This window comes from Phascolarctos cinereus, unplaced genomic scaffold (genome assembly GCF_003287225.1).
Source record: "Phascolarctos cinereus isolate Bilbo 61053 unplaced genomic scaffold, phaCin_HiC Scaffold_9;HRSCAF=440, whole genome shotgun sequence".
In the NCBI taxonomy this organism is placed as follows: domain Eukaryota; kingdom Metazoa; phylum Chordata; class Mammalia; order Diprotodontia; family Phascolarctidae; genus Phascolarctos; species Phascolarctos cinereus.
Window position 1 is genome coordinate 149,362,955 of NW_027556402.1, and position 22,699 is coordinate 149,385,653.

The 22,699-nt window shown below is 36.0% G+C and overlaps 1 protein-coding gene across 1 annotated transcript in view; it reads left to right on the plus strand.

The window, feature by feature from the left end:
• Positions 1-22,699, plus strand: part of CORIN (corin, serine peptidase) — a 209,798-nt gene that overhangs the window by 25,534 nt on the left and 161,565 nt on the right. Inside the window, 1 exon segment of the mRNA XM_078148375.1 lies at positions 16,866-17,010. Coding sequence (XP_078004501.1) covers positions 16,866-17,010 — 145 coding nt within the window.

Consider the following 22,699-nt stretch of genomic DNA (forward strand, 5'->3'; position numbering starts at 1 on the left):
CCCCAAACTGAAACCTTCAAAGCTACTGGATTTACTTTAAAAATAAAACATTTCCTTACTAGCTGTGTGACCCTGGGCAAGTCGCTTAGCCCTAACTGCCTCACCAAAAAAAAAAAAAAAGGAAATAAAGCATTTGGTCAAGTTGTTTTACTTCAGATGTTTACTGGGAAAATCTTAGTCTATGGCAAAGGGAGTATTTAAGTTTCTGGAGAGCTCCTTGGAGAGATACACATGTGATAATTCTTTTCATCTTTTTCACATTAAATTTTTTTTCAGTTTTAGATTATGTGAGGTAGAAAGAAGAAGAAAATTGTTCTTTCTCCCACATTGAAACATTTTATTTTATTTTTTGGTGACACCTATGGAAAGAGGCTCAGGACAGGGAGTTACTTTATAAGGTCCTCTGGATATTCAGTGCTGGAGGCAGTATGCTGAAAGTTACCTTTGAAGATTTCCAGTGTCCTCACACACTGTTCTAATAAATCATGATAGCTTCACAACAGAAACATTAAACTGTTTTAAACTGAATATTGGCTTTTTATACATGACATTTTTGAACGGATGAAGGGACAGAGACACAGAGGACTTGACAACTTTGGTCAGTCTTCCTTTGTATTTTAATGTGCATCCATTCTGGGAATGTGTGACTATGAACTTCTGTGGACTACTTCATGACTTTAGCTATTACTTTTTCAAAGGGAAAACTGTAGTCACAGCTAAGGGATTGTTGGAAGCAAAATCATGTTCTGGTGTGAAGTGAGTGATTTAGTTTAGAAAAAGCGCGTAAGTTATTCAGACTTGCTACGCTTCAGTTGAATGCCAGAAAACTGGATAAAAAGCCTTACTGAAAACCAGATGCTTGCTCCTTATGCCCTTGGGATAAAAGAAAACAAACAGCACAACAAAAGACATTTGACTTCAGCATATTTTACTGATGGATTTATTTGAAAACATCATGCTAATGTTATACAGAATATGTAAATATCTAGTTTGGGAGATGACATTTCTTATTGAAGAAATTCACTTGATTATTTTGAGCAATGTGTTAATTAATTGAGAATAGTTATCTCAGAATTAATGATTGAGTATTTTTTAGATGATGGGGAGACAGCTTTGCTTTCATGACCTCAGAATTAGCTGGATCAATGAAAATCTGTTATTGCTGCAGGAAAAATCAGTAAATTTGCATGTCCAAGGGATGGTTTGTCTGCGTTGTTATCTTTACATCTAATTCATCTCCCTGCCTCTGGCCTCTTCCCTCTCTGTTTCATCTTCTACACAGATGCCAAATTGATATTTCTCTGACCACGTCACTCCCCTGGTCAGTGACTCCATGTTGCCAGCAAGATCAAGTGTAAAATTCATTCACTGACATTTAAAAACCTTTGTAATCTAACTGCAACCTACACTTCTAGCTACTTTATTCACCGTGACACACTCTATGATCCAACCAAACAGACCTATTTGATGTTTCTTATAAAAACCATCCCATTTTCTACTAATCTTCCTTTAACTATGTGTTCCCTAACTTCTGAATGTTCTCTCTTCTCAATTGCATTGCTTAGAAGCCCTTGCTCCTTTCAAGAAGCTCAGTTCAGTTACCATGTCCTTAAAGTCACTTTGTGTTCACTGGCACTTCTTACTGCCCTTCTTTCAAAGTTTGTCTTTATTTTGTATTTTTCTTGTATTTACTTCTCAACAAACATACTGCATTCTGTTAGGATGTAAGCTCTCTGAGGTCAAAAATGATCTTGATTTTGTATAGCTGTGCACGAATAGGTACTTAAAAATGCTTGCTCGATTGATTAGGAAAACAACAACAATAAATCGTTTCATGGGACCACATCTCTGGCTTGTCCTGAAGATAGTAGGTGGTGCTGTTGGTTTTGGAGGTGGGGAAGAAAATCTACTTGAAGTATTTCTGACTCCCAGATGGTACAAATATAGAGGAGTGGTCAGGACTTTGAGGAATGACCTGTTGAGGATGGGAAATAGATGGTATTTTAGGGAAGAGGGTAGAAGAAACTACAGGAAGTTCTTGGTGCTCTAGGATGAGTATGATATTGAAGATAATTGGGAGACCGCAGCCAGCTTCTGGATAAAGCAAGCAAAATTGTATCCTTACTACCACCTCAGGTAAATACAAATGATAAGATTGAAAACAAAACAAAACCTTTGTATTTCTGTTCAGAATTTCCCCAGGATGCAATATTTTTGGTACGTTGAATTAAAGTTGATCATGTGATTGTTTTTTTTAATTCAGATTTTAAATTTATACATAAAAAAAATTATGTAGAGAAACACTGAACCACGTAACTAGACCAAAAGTTAATACTTCAGGGGTACTTTGGTGGCTCTGTAATTTCACTGGCATGGACATAAAGCAGATTGCAACCCTTCCATTCCTTCTCAGTCTGTGTAATTTTTGTCCTAAAAGTGTCCCACATACATGGACATTTCAGGTAAATACTGTTGCATTACCATCTTAGGTAAATACAAATGATAAGATTAAATTATAAACCTGTGTTTATGATTAGACCTGTTGAGAATTTCCCCAGGGCACAATGGTTTGAGTAGGTTTACTTAGAGATGATCATGTGATTTTTAAAAAACTCAGATTTTAGGGGGCAGCTAGGTGGCACAATGGATAGAGCATCGGTCCTGGAGTCAGGAGGATCAGACTTCAAGTCCAACCTCAGACATATAACACTTACTAACTGTGTGATTCTGGGCAAGGCACTTAACCCCATTTGCCTCACCAAAAACAAACAAACAAACCAAACAAAAAACCAAAAAACACCCCTCAGATTTTAAATTCGTATATAAAAATAATTGTTACAAGAAAAACTGCTGTAAAGGATCTACTTCACGTTCTAAAGCCTTTGCCTCTTGTTTATTGACTGTGAGAGATGAGTACATCACTCAGGTTCTCCATCTATTTTTTCTCTTTCTTTGTATGTGATCAGCTTAACTTCTTTTCCAGCCCTGTATACTATTGATAATTATATAACATACTCTGTATTAATGTGAGGTAAATTAAATAACAGGCATAGAAAATCACTGAATATTTGAGTAGAAGAAATTAATTAGAAAATGATACATTCTTAATAACATTTAGTGAAATGGATAGATCATGCAAAATAATTGCTAGAATTTTTAAAAAGGCCTAGGGCTTTGTGAGAGGTTACAATAAATTTGAAAAGCATTCATTTAAGTAATCATCTTACCTGCCAAGTACAGACATTGCAGAGCTCCTTCAAAGAGGAAATCATGGACCCATTGGGGACCTTAAGAGTCCTAGAAATTGTAGGAAAAACTGGAATTCCATAAATAACTGTCAAAAAAAAAAAGAATTCCATTAGGGCCTTGATAAGATCAGGGATAGGTAAAGTCAAATGGCAAGAGGCCTTTTCTACAATTGTTATTGTCAGGGGTTCTTGCTCCCAGGATGGAAAGATTGCATTCAGTAGTCTATTAAAGAGCACAGTATGTTGCGATTGTATTAATTCCTTTGTGATACTGCCTTTTAAGATGGTCTCTGCTAAATTGTGGTTCCATTTTTCATTCTAATCATAGATATGTTTCCTTGATTCTACACAAATATCTTTTACCCTTGTATCTCCTCTACCCTTCTTCCCAATTTTCCCCTCCATTTTGGGTGAATTGCAACTGCACAAGAAAGGAGAGTACTTAATGGGGTCATTCAAGTTAAGAGGAAATAACCCCATTGTTTATATCTTTGGTTACAGAGCAGAGTATGAAGACCGCTGTCACTTAAACATCATCTTGGGACTTTTTGGTTAAGGGAACTAATTATACTTGACTCATTTTCTTAGCATTTTTGTAATGTTGGCTTTGGCATAAATCCATAACTTTATTATTTTCTTCACATCCCAAACTGGAAACTGAGATGAAGACAGGTAAATTCACTTCTATCACAACTAGTAGATGGCAAAAGCTTTGGATAACAGCCCAGATATTCTGACTCAGAATGATGTTTTTTCACTTAGCCTAGCAGCTCATCTTCAGAATTGGTCTGGCATATAATTCTACCTTAGTGTGTTGAAAAGGGAAAATCTGCTGAATGAGACAATAAATGGGATTGTTATCATTATACAGTAGGTAAGATGAATTGGTATAATCATTTATGTGGTTCTGGTTGTAAGAACTTGGATTAAGGAAAAGTATAGAAATTCTAGAATATCCAAGACTACACAAGATGCTATTATCTGCGCCAAGTATACATATATATGCAAATTTACTAAATTTCTCATATTACATTATTGACAATAAATTAGTTCTTATATACTAGGTAATATCCCCTCTCCCAATATAGATATATACACGCCATGTGTCACCCTTTCCCCAACGTATTTATATACATATGCATACCATAACATTTCTGGGCCTGTTCTTAATAGCTGCAAATCTTATAAAGGATACAGGGTTTTGAAACTCCATAGGGGAAATATCTGTGTTTTATTAAATGGCATTCTCTCATGGGGACATGTCCTACCAAAATGGATACATGCTTTAGTTAAGATAGAATATTCCAGAAAAAGAACGAAGTTGCAGCTAAATGGAAATATGGCTTATAGATTCTCATTAGACAGGCAAATAAGACTCATTTTTATTGTATGCCTGAAGACACTCAGAATTGTACTACTCTTGATAAGTATTTGCAAAAGGACCATCATGAAAATAATTATAGCTCTTACACCACCATCTATTGCAGAAGATAAAGTAGAGAAAATCTGTGAAGATTCTAAAAATAAAATCAGCATATATTTTGATCCTCAGTGACTTCAATGCAAAGGCAGGGATATATGAGGATGGTGAAAATACATTGGAAAATATTAATCTCAAATAAGGACTGATAGAGGCAAAAGACTTGTAGATTATTCAGAAGTCTCATGCCCATAGATCATGGAAGCTTTCTTTAAAAGGATTGGAAGTCACTCAACATAGCAAGGGCCACATAAACTCACAAAAAATGAAATTGATTCTGTTTTGGGGGACAAAGAATGACTTGTGATTGATGTGGTAGTCATTGCTATATCAGCTGTTTGTGTACCTTCAGGCCATCAATTTAGAGCAAAGAGCAAAAATAAAACAAAGCTGAAAGAGAATAAAAGTAAGGGAAAGGCATGGCATACAATTAAAAAATTAATTCTGACCTAATTGAAAAAGATATTTATGTTGAAAAATAGGATGTCAATGAACGAAAGATAGATGCAATGATTCTAACAATTGCGTCTAGAAGTTTAACTCCTATAAATCAGTTGCCAGAAAGTGAAGACCTGAAGAGCCTAAAACAAACCAAAACATTAAGTAATACTTGACTTACTGACTAGAGAAACATGTAAGGCAAAGACAGAGTCAGTTAAAAATATAAATGTTTGTAAAATCTTAAAGAGAAGAACAATGGAAGAATAGGAACAGTCTTAACTCTTAAAGCAGAGAGCAGCAGTAAAGAACAGAACTAGTTTTTAAAGAAAGTTTATTGAGACACACAGCTAAGCAAAATCATCCCAGAGGTATTTGTGACTGAAAGTGGAAGAACGACAAACAGAAGAAAAAATGAAAAAAAAAGTATGCCAAGATTTTTTTTTTTAACAAACATTTTCTTCTCCAAGGACAATCAGATTACAAAACTTGAAATCTAAACATCCAAGTTCTGTCTGTGCTTGTAGAAGATGCAGAAATGGCACTAGAGAGAACAAAGATGGGAAAAGGAGCCGTATAGGAGATTGATGCTCGAGGCAACACAGTTGTGAAGATGTTGCGAGATTGATTGACAAGGTACCAGAAGGAGAAGATACCAAAGGTGTGGAGAGAACTTCAGATTTTATTAATGCAAAAAAAAGTAAGACAACTGAGAAAGGTCAGTAACTGCCAACCTACATGTCTACTTCCCATCTATATGGTTTGATCAGAATCCAAATATATCATTGGGAAGAAAATGAGTAAGAAAAGACAGACTAAATTTTTTAATGAGTCATTGACTGAAAGATATAGAGAATACAAACCTCTTCTGTTATAATTCTTGGTTGCTTACAAAAATATTATTAACTGGAACAAAATCCTGCTTATTTCAATTCCTTTTATCCCTCTCAACATCTGTTGATTAATTACCATCCCTTTTTGTTAGATAGGGAAAGAGGCACAGGGAAAGGAAGTAATATTTACAAGATCGCCTCAAGATGCTATTCTGACAGTTGTGTCCAAAGAATACCATGGGGGACAGGAAGAGCTACGTGTCTTCTGAGAGCTTACATTATTTAACCATAATAGTTTGTAAATATTCAAAAAATTAATAGTAGTGCAAAAATCAAACAATAGCTCAGGAAAGCAGCATTGATATCCCTTCAAAGTTTCTTTGATACCCGAATGAATCTATGATTTCATCAAGGTGATTACTGACCCATCAGTACAGATTGAAGCCCAAGTCTGATAGGGCTGTGTGACTTTGCCCATGTTCTTCCATAAGTCCTTCACTGGAAGTTCATCCAGCATGCTGAGAACCTTCCTCTACATTAATAAACATTTTCCTAGATGCTAGTGGAACTCCCAAGATGTTAATCATTTATTTATCACTATATGCCTCATCTATATCCTTTACATGACTTCTCCTGTACAATTTTTTATTAGTGATCTTTTGCAGCCTACCCATTTCCACCATGCACCTTCCATTGCCCTTTGGGTAACTCATATTTTTAATTCTTCAGACATTGGTATACCATGGCTCATAGCCATATAATGTCACTGGAAGAATATTGATATTTTGACATCAAGATGGGTCTTTGTTTCAGGAAGAAGCTTCAGGTCATTGAAAGTACCATATAATTTCTGAAATGCAATCTTGTTCTTTCATCCAGTTCTCTTCTGGGCCCAGTTTATTGTCTACTCTCAGCATCTGTCCCAATTATATCAGTCTATGATCCATTTCTATGGAAAGTTCATCTAACTACTTAGCCTATTCTGAACAATAAGATTTCTTCATTTCCTTGGTGTGAATAGTTTAAACTGTTTTGAATGATTATGGCTCTCATTTAGGAGGCTATGCAGTGTTCTGGGGCTTGATGCAATTAATATAATGTCATCTACAAAAAGGAGTATGAATGACTTCATCAACTTTAGGAAATCTTTATCTAATTTAAACTCTGAATTTAATAGAATTAGAAACATCTCTATGGAGAATTTGTCTCCCTGTTTTCTGCCTCACTTGATACTAAAAGTCTGAGGGCTTTTGAATAAAAGCATCTTTATCATATTTGTAATTTGGCAATAAGTGTCACCTCAGTGAAGTCTGGTTATAATTCCCATTACAGGGGCTTCACACAGCTTACCTAGGAGAGGCAACTCTATCCTACTCTTTGTCTAGGTTGACTCAACCTGCTTCCATGATAGCAGATCTCCCAGAGAAAGCCCACCACACATGGTTATATTCAAACTCTGAGTCCCAAAGGTAGCTCTGTTTAGCAAAAATACATATTCCGTACTCATATCTATTGTTCTTGAACCCCCATCCAATGAATTTCCTATTCATATCACAAGCCACTAATAATGACACATTTAGATCTTAAACATAATCATTCACTGAACAAAACTCTTTTTCTATTCCTTTTGGGTATTAAAATGTTCATATGTAGCAGTGGCAGTATGTATAGATATTTGACATTTAATATAAATCTCTTTCTTTACACAAGTGCTTTTTTCTCTCTTTTTCGCCATTCTAATTTCGAAGGTACAGTATACTTTGCACATCTTGCAGGGAATTATGTGTGATTTTTGACACATGAATAGGAGACAATGTTAGAGAAGAACATTCAGGGCTGAATTTTGTACTACCAAATCAAATCTTTTTTTTTTTAAATAGTCAGCAAACAGGAAGCACAATGGGATCTTGTAACCTTTAAAACTTTTAGTCAGTTGTGTAACTGTAAAAAGTAGTGAAATTGCATTTGCAAAAACCTGCCCTTCTTACCTTTTTCAAGGGTACCCTTGAAGTTTATACCCCTTACGTTCACACAATCTTTGAAGAGATGGGAAATTAGGCATGACCTTTTTAAAAAAATAAGGTCCATATATTTTTCAAATCATTTGGCATCCCCCTCCATCTCCTTTCCATATCTTGAGAATAAGTCCCTGAATACTTTCACAGTCTGTTGCCTCTAGCATGACCCTCTTCTCTGTGTGTGGTTAGTCTGGTCCATAGTCCTTCTCAGTGTCTTAATGTTAATATGATAAATTGTTGAATGGTCAAATGAATAGTTCAGAAGCAGAGAAATCCCTTTGGGTGAATGTGGTCAGGAAAACTTTCATGAATGACTCAGTTTGGACTGTTTTGCACAATCACAGAATTTGAGAGTTGAAAGAGACCTACCAGTGGTCATCTAGTTCAACTAATAAACAAGGAATTTCTCCACTTTAAACTTCTTGACAAATGATTTTCCAGCCTCTTCTCGAAGACCTCCAAGGAAGAGAGAGTCTACCACCTTTTGAGGGACTCCGTTCTACTTTTGGACAGCTCTCATGGGGAGCAAGCTTTTCCTGGCCTCAAGCCTAAATTTTCCTCTTGGCAACTTCTACTCAATGCTCCTGGTTCTGCCTGCTGGGACCAAAAACAAGTAGAATCCTTCATCCACATGATAGCCTTTCAAATAAAGAATATAGCTCCTTTTCTTCTGTCTAAACATGCCCAGGTTTTTCAATTATTCTTTATTCATGAACGTGGAGCCCTTTGCTATCCTGGTTGCCTTTCTCTGGGCACTTTCCACCTTATCAACGTCCTTCTTGAACTGCAATGTTTAGAACTGAACACAGTACCCTAGATGAGGAATGAAAAGGGCAAATTACAAAGCAATCATCATTTCTCTGTTCCCAGAAGTTATTTCTCTCTTAATGCAGTTCAAGACTTTAATAGCTTTTTTTTTTTTTGGATAGCCACATCATACTGCTGACATTATCAAGCTTTGGTTTACTAAAACCCTGGATCTCTTTTTTTTGAAAGAATAGTTGCTTTTTGCCATGCTTCCCCTATGGATTAGATGATAGTGAATACTAGGTTAAAAAATATGAATGAGAGAAATTTTCAGGTGAAAGGAATGGTATAAGCAAAAGCATGGAAGTGGGAAATTATAAGATATATTTCAAGGGTCGTGGGAGGTTTGCAACAGAGGTTCTGGATGGGAGATAAGTAGGGGATAATGTTAAAAGATATCTTGCAGGCAGATTGTGGAGGACCTTGAATACCAGGTGATCTTAAAAATAATGGGGAACCATTAAAGGGTTTGCTTTTTTCCTTTAGAAGGTGGTGGCACCAGGAGAACAGTGTTTTAGGAAGATTAGCCTGGCAGCTGTTTGCAAACTAGATTGGAAGAAGATGGAGACTGGATGCAAGTAGAACAATTAGGAGGCCATTGTATTATTCCTAGTGTGAAGTAACACACAACTATTGCTTTACTCTTTAAATGTTGAAAGCTCTGTTTGCTCTAACTTCTCTTTTATTTTGCTTTCTGTGGAATTGGGAATTCAGAACTCTGGTTTGTTGAACCTCTTTGAATATGGGTAGTAGATGGCCTAAGAAATCTTGGGATAGGACAGAAATGGGGTTGTTGATGATTATTGTGTTCCCAAACCAAAGCACAATTTCCTCAAACTGAATGAAAACTGATTTCCAAACTCTCCGGGCCATTAATGGTTGGATGGTAGCCACTTATAACATAGACTTTCCATAAACCCTATGTGGCTGTTTCCCTTTTCACCACTCTTAATAAACTGGAGATCTTTTTTGTTCCTCAGTAGGGTCAATTATCATAGCTCACTGGCCTTTAGTCTCAGTATGGTTAGATGGGATTTGTGCTTCAAGTAGAGCTGGAAATGTCCCATTTTTGGGGTATGATCCTTCTGTGCCCATGGGTCAATCATGATGCTTCCTTATACCATCCTACCTTTTTTTCCTTTCTTATTGATCACTAATGGGTAGAAGAAAAAGAATGTTGGAGTTGGACTGTGTGACTTGACAGAGTAGAAGTATACTTATACTTCCGTAGTGTTATTCTGTTCTAGAAGAGTTGTGGACAGAAAAACCATACAATAAAATTCTCAATTAATATAAATTATTAATTTGTTGGGATAGATGTTTAAAGACCTCTAAATTGTAACATCATAGCTCCAAAGTAGGAAGGGTCTTCATAGTCCTCTCCACTCTCTTAATAGTTGAGGAAACTGAGGTCTGGAGAGATTAAGCGATTTGCCCCAGATCACCCCTTTAGTAGCAGAGGCAGGATTTGAACTTAGGTTCTCTGACTCTAGTTTGACCACTTTGCCTCCTACACCATACCTTTTTCATTTCTGGGATTCCATGAATCTGTGGTCAATTTCTTTTTTCTCCCCCAAGATTTACTTTTTAAAAAGTGCTTCAAAAATCTTTTAGGGTATGTTCTGGATTCAACGCATAATCATTCTAACTCCCTAATCTGTTCCTTCAGAACTGTTGAATTATCATTGATGCTCAGAATGATGACCTTAAGGCACTTGCAAGCTCCTTAGATATCTGAGAAAAAATTCAATATATCCATTGTATTATTCTTACTAAGGCAAAAAGTACCCTCTTTTAAAGATTCCGGTAACAAGAAGCATTTAAAATTGAATTAAACAGAATAATCTGAAAATTCTACTTGATCAAAGTTTAATTACACGTATGACAGGATTAGTGTAAGCATACTCTTTTTTCTTCTTAGGTCTGAAAAAAATGTGGTTCTGGAAATTTTCAAGTAATTAATTGTTGAGTTAAATTTTTTTTCTTCTATTCTTACTTATAGGAACTAGATAAACAAATGTTTTGAATGGTGTTCGCATAGGGAAAGGGGGAGAAAAATGGGTACTAACCTTGGTCTCAGAGCCAGCATGCTGAAGGCATTGTTTTGCATGATTTTCACTTTTCACCAAAGTTCATTTAATGATATAAACCATGAGTGAAGATCCTGTGGCCCTGAAGCCACATGTGGCCTTCTAGGTCCTTGTGTGCAGCCTTTTGACCGAGTCCAGGTTTTTACAGAACACATTTTTCTATTAAGGGGATTTGTCTTGTGAAGTTTGGATTCAGTCAAATATTCAAAATTCAGTCAAATAATTCAGGCCACACTTGAGGACCTAGAGGGCCACATGTGACCTTGAGGCCTCCAGTTCCCCACCCCTGATCTAAACAGTAATATAGTATTAACATTCAAAGAGAAAAAGTTGTGAGAATGGCATACCAAGGTAGTACTGGCACAGTCATCCTAATTTTGAGTGCTTAACATTTATGTGCTCGACTTTAAATTCAATTCAGTAACAATTTTTTAAGCACTTATTCTGTACCAGGCATTATACCAGGTGCAGAGATTACAAGGAAAGCAACAAAATAATCTGTCCTTTGAAGGACTTATGTTCCACTGAGGAAAACAAGACAGTCACAGAGAAGTAAATATGACACATATTTTAAAAAATACAAAGTAATTAGGGAGGGGAGAAATCACTAACTGTTCTGGGGATCAGGAAAGGTCTTGTGCTTGAGGTGACATATCAGTTCAGTGCTGAAGGGATTTAGGAACTCCAAGAAACAGATGAAAAAAGAGAACATTCTAGGCATAAATTATGCAATTATGTGTACAAGCCCTAAGTGAATAATATGAAATAATCTAGAAACTTGCAGGGGGTGAAGTGAAACCTCAGAATTTGTTTAATTTGAATTTCTCTATGTTTAGTGCTTTGGAGCATGTTTTCAGACCTGCAAAAATCCTTTGACCATTTATTCTTGGGGAATGGCTCATAGTCTTGTATATTTATATCAGTTCCTGATATGTTTTAGATATCAGACTTCTGAGTAAAAGTTGATGCAAATATATTTCCCAAGCAATTACTCTTAGTCCTTCTTTATTGCTTTTATTTGTACAAAAACTTTAAAATTTTACATAATCTAAATTGTCTGTTTTGTGGTGGATAGCATTTTTCACCATGTGTCCTTTGTAATTGTCTTGGATCATTGTATTGCTGAGAATAACTAAGTCCATTCACAGTTGATCATCATGCAATATTGCTGTTACTAGGGACAGTGTTCTCCTGATTCTGCTCACCTCACTTTGCATCAGTTCGTGTAACTCTTTCCAGGTTTTTCTAAAATCATCTGGCCCTTCAGTTCTTTTAGCACAATAGTATTCCATCACAATCATACACCACAGCTTGTTTAACCATTCCCCAACTGATGGGCATCCCCTCCATTTCCAGTTCTTTGCCAACATAAAAAGAGTTGCTGTCAATATTTTTGTATAAATAGATTCTTTTCTCTCTCTTTTTTGTGATGTCTTTGAAGTACAGATCTAGTGTTGCTGGATTGCTGGATCAAAGGATACGTACAGTTTGATAGCCCTTTGGGCATTGTTCCAAATTGCTCCCCAGAATGGTTGAATCAGTTTACAGCTCCACCAACTGTGCATTAGTGTTCCAATTTTGTCATATCCCCTCCAACATTTATCATTTTCCTTCTCTGTATATTGGCCAATCTGGTAGGTGTAAGGTGGTGCCTCAGAGTTGTTTTAATTTGCATTTCTCTAATCAATAGTGATTTTAGAGCACTTTCTCATATGACTATAATTAACTTTGATTTCTTCTGAAAACTGCCTGTTCATAGCTTTTAACCATTTATTAATTGAGGGATAACTTATTCTTATAAATTTAACTCAGTTCTTTACACAGTTGACAAATAAGACCTGTATGAGAGACACTTGCTGTAAAAATTGTTTCTAAGCTTTCTGCTGTCCTTCCAATCTTGTTTGTATTGGTTTCTGTAAAACCTTTTTAATTTGATATAATCAAAAGTACCCATTTTACATCTCTGTCTCTTGTTTGGTCACAAATTCTTCCCTTATCCATATGTCTGACAGGTAAACTATTCCATGCTTCCCTAATTGTTATGTCTAAATCATGTACCCATTTTGACCTCACCTTGTAAGATGTTGGTCTATACCTAGTTTCTGCCATACTGTTTTCCAGTTTTCTCAGCAGTTTTTGTCAGATAGTGAGTTCTTGTCCCAATAACTTGGGTCTTGAGTTTATCAAATTCTAGGTTACTATGGCTATTTAGAGATAAGTATAATTTTTAAAAATTGTTCTCACTGAGGAATAACAAAAGTTTCATGTTGCTTCCAGTTGACTACCTATTTTCTTTTCTTATATATTTAGTCCTGGATGGAAAAGGGAATCTACTGCAGCACTGATGACCCCATCTAGTATACAAATGGGAAAAAGTAACCTAGATATTATGAATAGATCATTATTATTTGCCTTGATGAAGGTGATAAGCCACAGATATTTCAAAGAATAGACAACAGAAATGCCCATGCTTTTATGTTCACATATTTGTGATCTTCTGCACTAACCTTGACTGCCTTCTCTTGATTCAGTAGTATCATTAGCTTTGCTTGATCTCCAAAGATAATAGAATGGGATGATTGAGAGATGATATTGTGGTGATGCTAGATGATATCATAGATGATATCTTAGTGCTAGGTATCATTAGAAGTGAAAAGTTTACCTATTCCTGAGAAATGGCTTGGCAATATGGTGAATCAGAAGTACATGGATAAGTCGGAAGAAATATAGAGATGATATTTATGAGTTATCTTACATCATTTCATGCTTTAACGTGCTTTAAATGTACTATGATGTGTTTTTGGAATATTGCTATTACAAAATAGCTTGCTGTGGTAGAAAGAATACTGAATCTCCCACTTCCACGTCTTTACACAGGCTATCCCCCTCTTATCTGCGAGGAACTTTCTCCTCATTTTGTTCCTAGTTTCCTTCAAAGTTGAGCTCAAGTGCCATCTTCTTCATGAGGTCTTCCTGCTTGGCTCACTCCTCCCTACTAAGTTACATTATATTTACATTGTATATATACATATCTGTGCGGTCCACCTTTTTGGAATTCTTAAAAAAAAAGATGTGGGACATAGAGCAAAGAGAGATGGGGCCATAGCTGTCTGTGAGCAAAGTCCTTTTCCAGTGGTCCCTCAGTTCTAAAGGTTTTCATACATTACCCAGAGTCAAATCAAGTCAGCAAGCAATTATGAAGCACTTACTATGTGTAGTTGGTGGCTCAGTGAATTGAGCACTAACTGGGCCTGGTGTCAAAAGGACCTGTGTTCAAATTCAGCCACTGATTAAGACCCTGGAAAAGTCACTTAACCTCTGTTTGCTTTAATCCTCTGGAGAAGGAAATGGCAAACCACTACAGTGTCTTTGCCAAGAATGCCCCATGGACAAGATGGTTCACAGGGTCATGAAGAATCATAAAGAAAGACAAAAACAATCCTTGATTTTAAGGAGCTCACAGCCTATGGAGGGAGACAATATGCAAACAGCTATGTGCAAGCAATACACACACACACACACACACACAGAGGATAAATTGTAAAAAATCTCAGAGGGAAGACCCTAATATTAAGGGGGGATTGGGAGACGTTACTTGCAGAAGACAATATTTTACCTAGGACCAGTCATGAAAGTCAGGAGGGTGGAGGAGAGGAGGGAGAGGTAATGAAGGCTTGTACCACAGCTGTGTCAGGAGAGAAGGGAGCGATATTATGAAAGTAGAATCAGCTGATGTTATTGAAGGCAGAATTTCAAAGCAGATTAATTGTGGAGCAGGAGTGGGAATGGGGAGAATGAAGACTCAAGGATGTAGGTTACAAGTTTGAAGGATTATGGAGATGGTGATACCTTAAACAATAATGGGACAGTTCCAGTCCAATCCAATCAACATTTATTAAGTGCCTACTACATGCCAAGCACTGTGCTAAGCATTGGGGAAGTAGTTATTTAAAAAAAAAGGCAGTTCTTGATGTCAAGGGATTTATAATTTAATGGAGGAGGTAGACAACATAAAAGGAGGCAGGAAAGCTGAGGGAAGAAGACACTATGTTTGGTATCCATGGAGATGAAACCAGGCAGAGCAGCAGATGAAGCATGGAGTGAGCCCCACAATGCAGTTTCTGCCCTCTTTAAAGGAAGGCATTGGGAGGAATTTGGAACTCCACTTTCCAGCCCTCTAATCAGAGGGGAGATGAAATTGAGGGGAGACTGTCAGTCAAGGCTTGAGTTAGGAGCATGGTGATGAGATTAGAGGTAGGGTGGAGTTAGGAAGAGGGGAAAGATAGTGAGTTCAGTTTTGGCCATGTTGAGTTGGTGTCTATGGGACATCCAGGTAGAGATGTGCAATAGGTAGTTGGAGATACAAGACAGAAGTGTTCTTTTTGCTTGCTTATTTGACCCAGACTCTAAAAGGATGTAGTGTATAGGGGGAAAAGCCAACAAATGAGAGATAGAAATTTGCAAAGAGGGTGAAGTGAAGATGATGACTTGGTAGAAGAATGGAGAATTTTGGAGTCTGGAGCCAGAATAGCAGCCCAGCTAGAATCTGTATGCCAAATTCTGCCAAAGCAGGCTAAACTGAGTGATGTCAGGCATCACTGCTCCCCAGTGACAGATGCAAACATTGACTAGCTAGGGACAATCCAGACCCAGCCAGCACCCATCTGAGATGCAGGAATAGGATACTGGTTAGGATGACTTGCTTTGACTTCCCCTCCTGTGCCTTTCTGTGTATAGAGAACATCTTGCTCATTGGCTGCCTCAATCTTTTGCCTTAACCATACCCTAGTGGACAACTGGATGGAAAGGAAGCTAGCCATGTTGCTCTTATTCCCCCTTTCCCTTTGTGGCAATAGAGTATGGCTATTTTTAAAACTGCTATTTCTGTAAATTATTTTTTTTCCTTGGTATATATGTCTATTAAAATCCAGGTGGTCATTAGAATCTATGCCAATTGTCTTAAATTTAATGTTAACAGTGAGACTGGGAGCTGATGGAGGACAAAACTCTGAGAGGGTAGCTTTAAAGTGTTGAGGTTTCTCCCTATAGAATCCAAATTAACATTGAAGGGTGGTTAAGGGGCCAAGTGTTGACTTGATAATTTATTTGATAGGAAAAGAGAGCAATCTTAGGGAACATATGTACCTGGCATAGGTGGGTTAAATAAATAACTTGGCAGATGGCTGTTTTCTTTTTGTCCTGAAAGCCCTTGCTGGGCTTGAAAGGGGAGATCCCATTTCTAAAGAGAGGGGGGCCACTACCAAACAGGGTGAGAGGCAGAATGAGTTGTATGAGCATGCCCACTTGGTCTCTGCTTCAGAGAATGAATGATGGCTCGTGTAGCCAAGCCTCCTAGAATCACTTGGTGGTGGTGGTGGTGGTGGTGTGTCTGTATGTGTGTCTGTACATAACTATGTAATATATGTGTGTGTGTGTGTGTGTGTGTATGTGTATATATGTGTATATATATATGTGTATGTATATATGTATGTATGTATGTTTATTGCCCCGATAGAATGTAGGCCCCTTAAGGTAAAATCTGTTTCATTTTTGCCTTTTTGTCTCTGGCACTTAAGCACAGTGCCTGGCACAAAGTAAACATTTAACAAATGCTTGTTGGTTGATCTACTTGTTAGAGGACCTGGGTTGAATCTTGTCTCTTTTCCTCCTTGCTTTGTGATTATTTGCAAGGCTTTTAGCCACTCTGTACTTTCGCATTCACAACTGTAAATGAAACCGCTTCTATCGAAGTACAGTTATCAAAATATTAAAAAACAAACAAGTTCACTGGCTTCAGGTTGAATTCGTGGCCTAGGGAAGTTTTAGTGTCCATTCTCCCTCTAAATCTCATGATCTAGTTTATATCTACGGACAATATTAATTTAAAATATCACATACAAGTCATTGAATTGCTTCAGAATGTTAAAACTCTGTTGTTTGTTTTGTTTTAGGTCTTGGGAGCTGACGAAGATAGCATGGGTGGCAGTTGTTCTCAGAAGCTGGCATCAGCCAAATACCTTCGTCTTTTGTTGCTGGTATTGATCCCATGTATCTGTGCCCTCATTCTGTTATTGGTGATCCTGCTTACCTTTGTAGGTGAGTAATTCTAATGTCAAAGAAAAATAATATACAAAGCTAAGTTAGAAAAATTCTGCAAGAGAGGTCCTTTCTCTTTCTTTTCTCTTTCTTTCTTTCTTTCTTTCTTTCTTTCTTTCTTTCTTTCTTTCTTTCTTTCTTTCTTTCTTTCTTTCTTTCTTTCTTTCTTTCTTTCTTTCTTTCTTTCTTTCTTTCTTTCTTTCTTTCTTTCTTTCTTTCCTCCAAGGCAATGGGGTGAAGTGACTTGCCCAGGGTCACACAGCTAGTAAGTGTTAAATGTTTGAGGTCACATTTGAACTCGGGTCTCCCTGAATCCAGAGCTAGTGCTCTATTCATTGTGCCATCTAACTGCCCTCAAGAGATCATTTCTATATTTATGAGTATTAGTGGTGCCATTTAAAACTCTCATTGTTACTCTCCAATTCACAGCCTCCATCTCAGTGAAGCCAATCTTCTTGTCCAAGTAGCAGCAATACTCAGGAAACAAAACAAACCAAATACGCCCAGGCAGATGACTCCTTAAGTGGGTCAGGAAGTCGGACAAGGCTCCAATTGCTTATGATTACATCCTTTCACTTGCAATTTGGTGCTTGTGCTAGCTTATGGTCCATTCTGTTCCCCCGCTAGTTCCAAAGTTCTAAGGTTTCCCCTGCTTCGTGTGGCATCTATTTCCCATGATCCTTAACTTCTCCTTCCATCTGGAGAAAACTACGGTATAAGAAAAAAGCTCCCTTGCCCATAAGGGACTAGATGCATAGATTTAGTCAGTCCAGTCCTTAGGGGAGGTAGTTTCTAGTTCAGTTTCAGTATAGAACACAATGTATTTAGATATTAACTTCCCCCTTTAATTCTGGGGAAATCCATGTTCCCAGAGATAGAGGGAGGAGTTAATATCTTCATTTGAACATTTGTGGAAACATTTTTATTCTATTTCCTGGTGGAAGTTTGTGGTATTTCACTGGACTATTGTATTCAGATTTCATACATGAAAATTTAAAGCCTCAATGTGGTTCAGGGACTGAAAATTAGAAAATGAGTAGTTGAATTCTTGGCCCAATTGTTCCTCTGATTTGCAGTGGGAAAACTTGTTAACTTGTGAGTTTGTTATTAGTGTAGGTCATTGTGCCATATGGCAGTCTAATGGTCTAAGAGAATTTATGCGTCTCTGTAAGCCCCTAACTTGGTCCTAGGGAGTGATTTAAAACTAGGAAACATAAAGTTCATTACTTGGATAATCACGCAACATAAATATAAACTTATTTTAGGAGCAATTGAAATAGTCATCTTGCTAATCCTTACAGATTTGATCTCTAGTAGAGGGGGATCCCCAACAAATTAAACACTCTAAAATAAAATATCTTATGTGCCTTATAGTTATTATGTTCATTTTAATGTGGCATGACAGGAAAATAAATAATTGTAAGTCTAAGAGGGTACTCTTAAAAGAAAACCTATTAAAGAATGTGTGAATTTGAATGCATTTTTAAAAAGTCAGTTGGTTTTTAATCACCTGTGTTTTAATTTCATTTTAATGTAGGGTTGCTTATATATATGTAAGCAATGTATATAACATATATATAATATGTATCTATCTATATGTCTATATCTATAGGCTAGGCAATGGGGTTAAGTGACTTGCCCAAGGTCACATGGCTAGTAAGTGTCAGGTGTCTGAGGCTGAATTTGAATTCAGGTGCTCCTGACTCCAGGGCTGGTGCTCTATCCACTGTGCCACATAGCCGCCCTGGTTGCTTAAATTCTAAAGAACCTTTAAATTATTTTGAATTCTAGAACTGAAACATTGTAGAGAAATAATTTTGATAGAAGTGTTATTTTAAAAGCTAAATAACCTGCTGGAGGTTCCTCATCACAAACTAAATGTTAAGGTTACTCCTGGAGAGTAGATAATGAAGCACTTATAGAAGTGATGTTACTTTTGTGGGCTACCCATGTCCTCCCTTAGTGCAAGGAAGTAATAATTTTTTCGTATTGTATGTAGGAAAGTTGCTTAGTAGTTCCAAAGAATTCTGTTTATTTTCAGCATTAATATAAACTTAGAAGGCTCTGGTTTTATCAAAACATTTCAGAATTAAAAGTTATTGTTCATATTCAAATTTTATATTTGCCTCATCTTTAATTGTGGAAGTATAACTGATTGACTTATTGTGATTTCCCTTCTTTGGAAGGATTTTTATTTCTTACCCCATTCAAGTATTTGAATTGTAAACCTTATAAGGCAATGTTGAAATAGGAAAAGCTTTCATTTAGTCTAAACTGATGTCATAAGAACATTTTGGACTAATACATAACAAAATTTTATCAAGATATTCTAGTTACTAAATCTAAATTTAAATATATTCCATTCAACAAAAACATTATTAGCATTTCTCAAGAAATTCCAGCAAATATAGTTTTAAATAATTTCTTTTTGCTATTTGATTACAAATGATTGACAATTCATATATCTGATTTGGTTATTTTCTCTACTACATAGAAATTTTCAGTAGCACATGCCTCTGCATAGAAACTACATCCTAACTTTTCAAATAACTAAATCATGTGTATATCTTATTGCACATCTTTGGAAATTATTTTATCCAGTAGCTGATTATTTTTTTAACATGCTGAGTTAGTAGTTGAAGAATTTTTTTTTTAAAGGAAATTAAAGCTAGGGGAAAAGAGGGTTTTTCATTTATTTGACTTGAGTATTCATTAAAAAGACAACATTTCTTACCCATTTCTCTTATAAATAATGTTCCCAGTGTCTTATAAATACATAATGTAGTATTTTCACTGGATCCTTCTCTCCATGAAATAGTGACAAAGCTTTGAGGATTTGGCTGCTCTCCAAAGTAATTAGAAACCTTTTTACTACTTGTAGTACAGACTTGATGATTAATTCTTGTATTACCTAAAATACTTTGGACTTGTTTTTCATTATTTAAAAAAGATGGTGTTAAAAATGCGGATATTAAAAGAATAATCACTCTTTCTTTGTGCTAATAGTTCACAGCATGGGTATAGTTCATGGTGCAGAGAGTGTTTATCCTTTTCTTGTGTTCTAATTTTGGTGCTATTATGAAAGTTATAATAGAAGACCAACTGTGAGTAGCTGCTTAAAAACCAAACTATTGTATCCAGGTTTTTAAAATAGGTTTTTTAAAAAAAATTTTATTAATTTATTTTGATTTATCAACAATCACTTCCATATGCTTTTGAGTTTAATAAAAGTAGGTTTTAAAAGCTTTTTTCCTGTTTAAGCACAACCCTGAATCATGTAGTAGATAGTAAATAAATGGTCATTCAATGAAGGAATAAAGAATGATGTTTCTTTCAGTTAAAGTGGTTATTATTTGCAAAGCCCTAGGCAAGACAATAGGGCATGGTAGATAGCTCTCTAGATGTGGAGTCAGAAGGCAGGTAATTTAATCTTCCTGATCCTCTTTCCTCATCTGGAAAAAATCAGATATTCAGAAAGGTCTATGATCTTGTTGATTTGAGATTTTCTTCCACAGATGTAGATCCCAACTTCTCTGTGCCTTCTTCCTCACCTCCTCCCCCGTTAGAATGTTGGAAATGAAAACTGCTAAGGCCTGAAAAGACCTTAGAATCCATTGATGGTATAAGCTGGTCATTGAAATCTTGAGCAGTACTCAGTTGCAGCTAACGATACTAGAGCTTGCCTCTCCGTTTTTCTGCAGTGTCTGTGGCTCTGGTTCCTGTCACTTTCTCCGGGACTTCCTTTTTAGATACTCTTGGTTGCCTGGTTCCCCTCTTTAAAAAAATGTCCAGGTTTGATGATCTCTAGAAAAACCTTGTCCCGGTTAGTCAACTCATGCTCTTGATGACTGTGATGCCCATGGCTTAACTCAGCCAGGTCTTCTACAGAAGAAACTCCTGTATGAATGAATGTCTCCATCGGGAATGTAGCCTGATGAGTAGATGTGTTTGCTGAAAGTTCTGACAGAAATGGATTTTCATTGATAAATGACAGTATAAGTATATCAACATTATGTAATTTATAACATTACATAAAACATTTTATTTAGACAACTTAAAATTAGGAAGCACAAAAAAGTACACAGATCTGGAAGAAATTAAATTCAACAAATGTATTCAGCATTTACTCTAAGGTTCTGACAGAGTTCTAGGGATGCAAAAATAAAATTCAAACAATTCTTTACCTCAAGAAACTTACATTCCATTTCAGGGTGGGTTAGGGAGGAGGGTTGGACATACCAGTGCATAGATAAACGTCATACAAGATAATTCAGGGAAGGGCAAATTACTAGTGACTTGTGGGATGAAATGTGAGGGTGGAGAATTAGGAAGCCTTCACAGAGTGGGTAGCCTCCTGAGCTGAGCCTTGAAGGAAGACAAAAATTCTGACAGGTGGTGATTCATTTTTTTTGAACCATTATTAAATTTGATTTATTAATTTATGGAATAAAACAAGCATTTCTAAGACATAGTACAAAAAAAAGATGATTGCACGTGAAATTGCATATCTACTATGTACAACTTGCTATTTCTTTCAAATATACAACAAAAATTATCATGTTAATTTCTTGTTTTTTTCTTCTCCCTCCCCCGCTCTAGAGATGTCTACCATTAGACACAAATAGGTATACATATATATACATATATATATACACACATATATATACACATATATACACATATATATACACATACATATATATGTATATGTGTGTGTATATATATATATATACATATATATACGTATATATATATACGTATATATATATATATACATATATATATATATACATACATACATACATACACACACACACACACGTATATGTAAAATTTTTCTAGGGGATGGATTCCAAGCATGAGGGGGCGTCTATAGTAACAATATTAAATTGATCTCTAGTTGTCCTTATGTAGAAATATTGCATATGTTTAGGTCAATCCTGGATGAGTTTCAGACCATTTGAAAACAAAACATAAGTTAATGTAATCCTTTCACTGTACGTGCAATACTTAACTATGTCCAGGGAAATTTGGGGATTTTGTTACCTGAATTTTGCTGATGTTTCCATTGTGACTGGCCAGAGTTTTATTTAGAATCCTATACCATAGGAATCTGTTGACCTTCTCTAGCTGGAAAGCAGCTGCTTTCCTCTTTTGATTTGCAGATAATGTTTTGCAAACGTCAAATACCCATAGTAGCATTTTTTCCACAGACCAATATTAAACTTTTTATTTTAGTTTCCTTTATTTTTAAAGTGATGTGAGATTGTTTAGCCAAGTGATGTCCAATTGGAAGCATTGCTTGTATACATTTTTAGAATAAAATTCCACTGGAGAGCTGTGATAGATGGATCAATATCATATTAATTTATTTTTAGTGGCATATTGAACTGCAGAATGCAAGATCCTAAAAATGAAGTTTGTTTTCAATTTTTAAAGCTTCTGGGTAAAATGTATATTGACTTATTCTAAGTGTTAAAACATACTGTTTTCTAAAAATGAAACTAGTATTGTAAGGCTTAAGAACAATTAGCATATTTTTAGAGGAACAGGCTGTTTATTTTGTTGTTAGTTGACTGATGCTTTGAGAAACTCTGACCTTTTCATAAACTAAAATTTAATGAAGTAGAAAAAAATATCTCTTAGGTCAAGAATGAGGATCTAATTTTTTTTTCTTTATTTTAGGCAA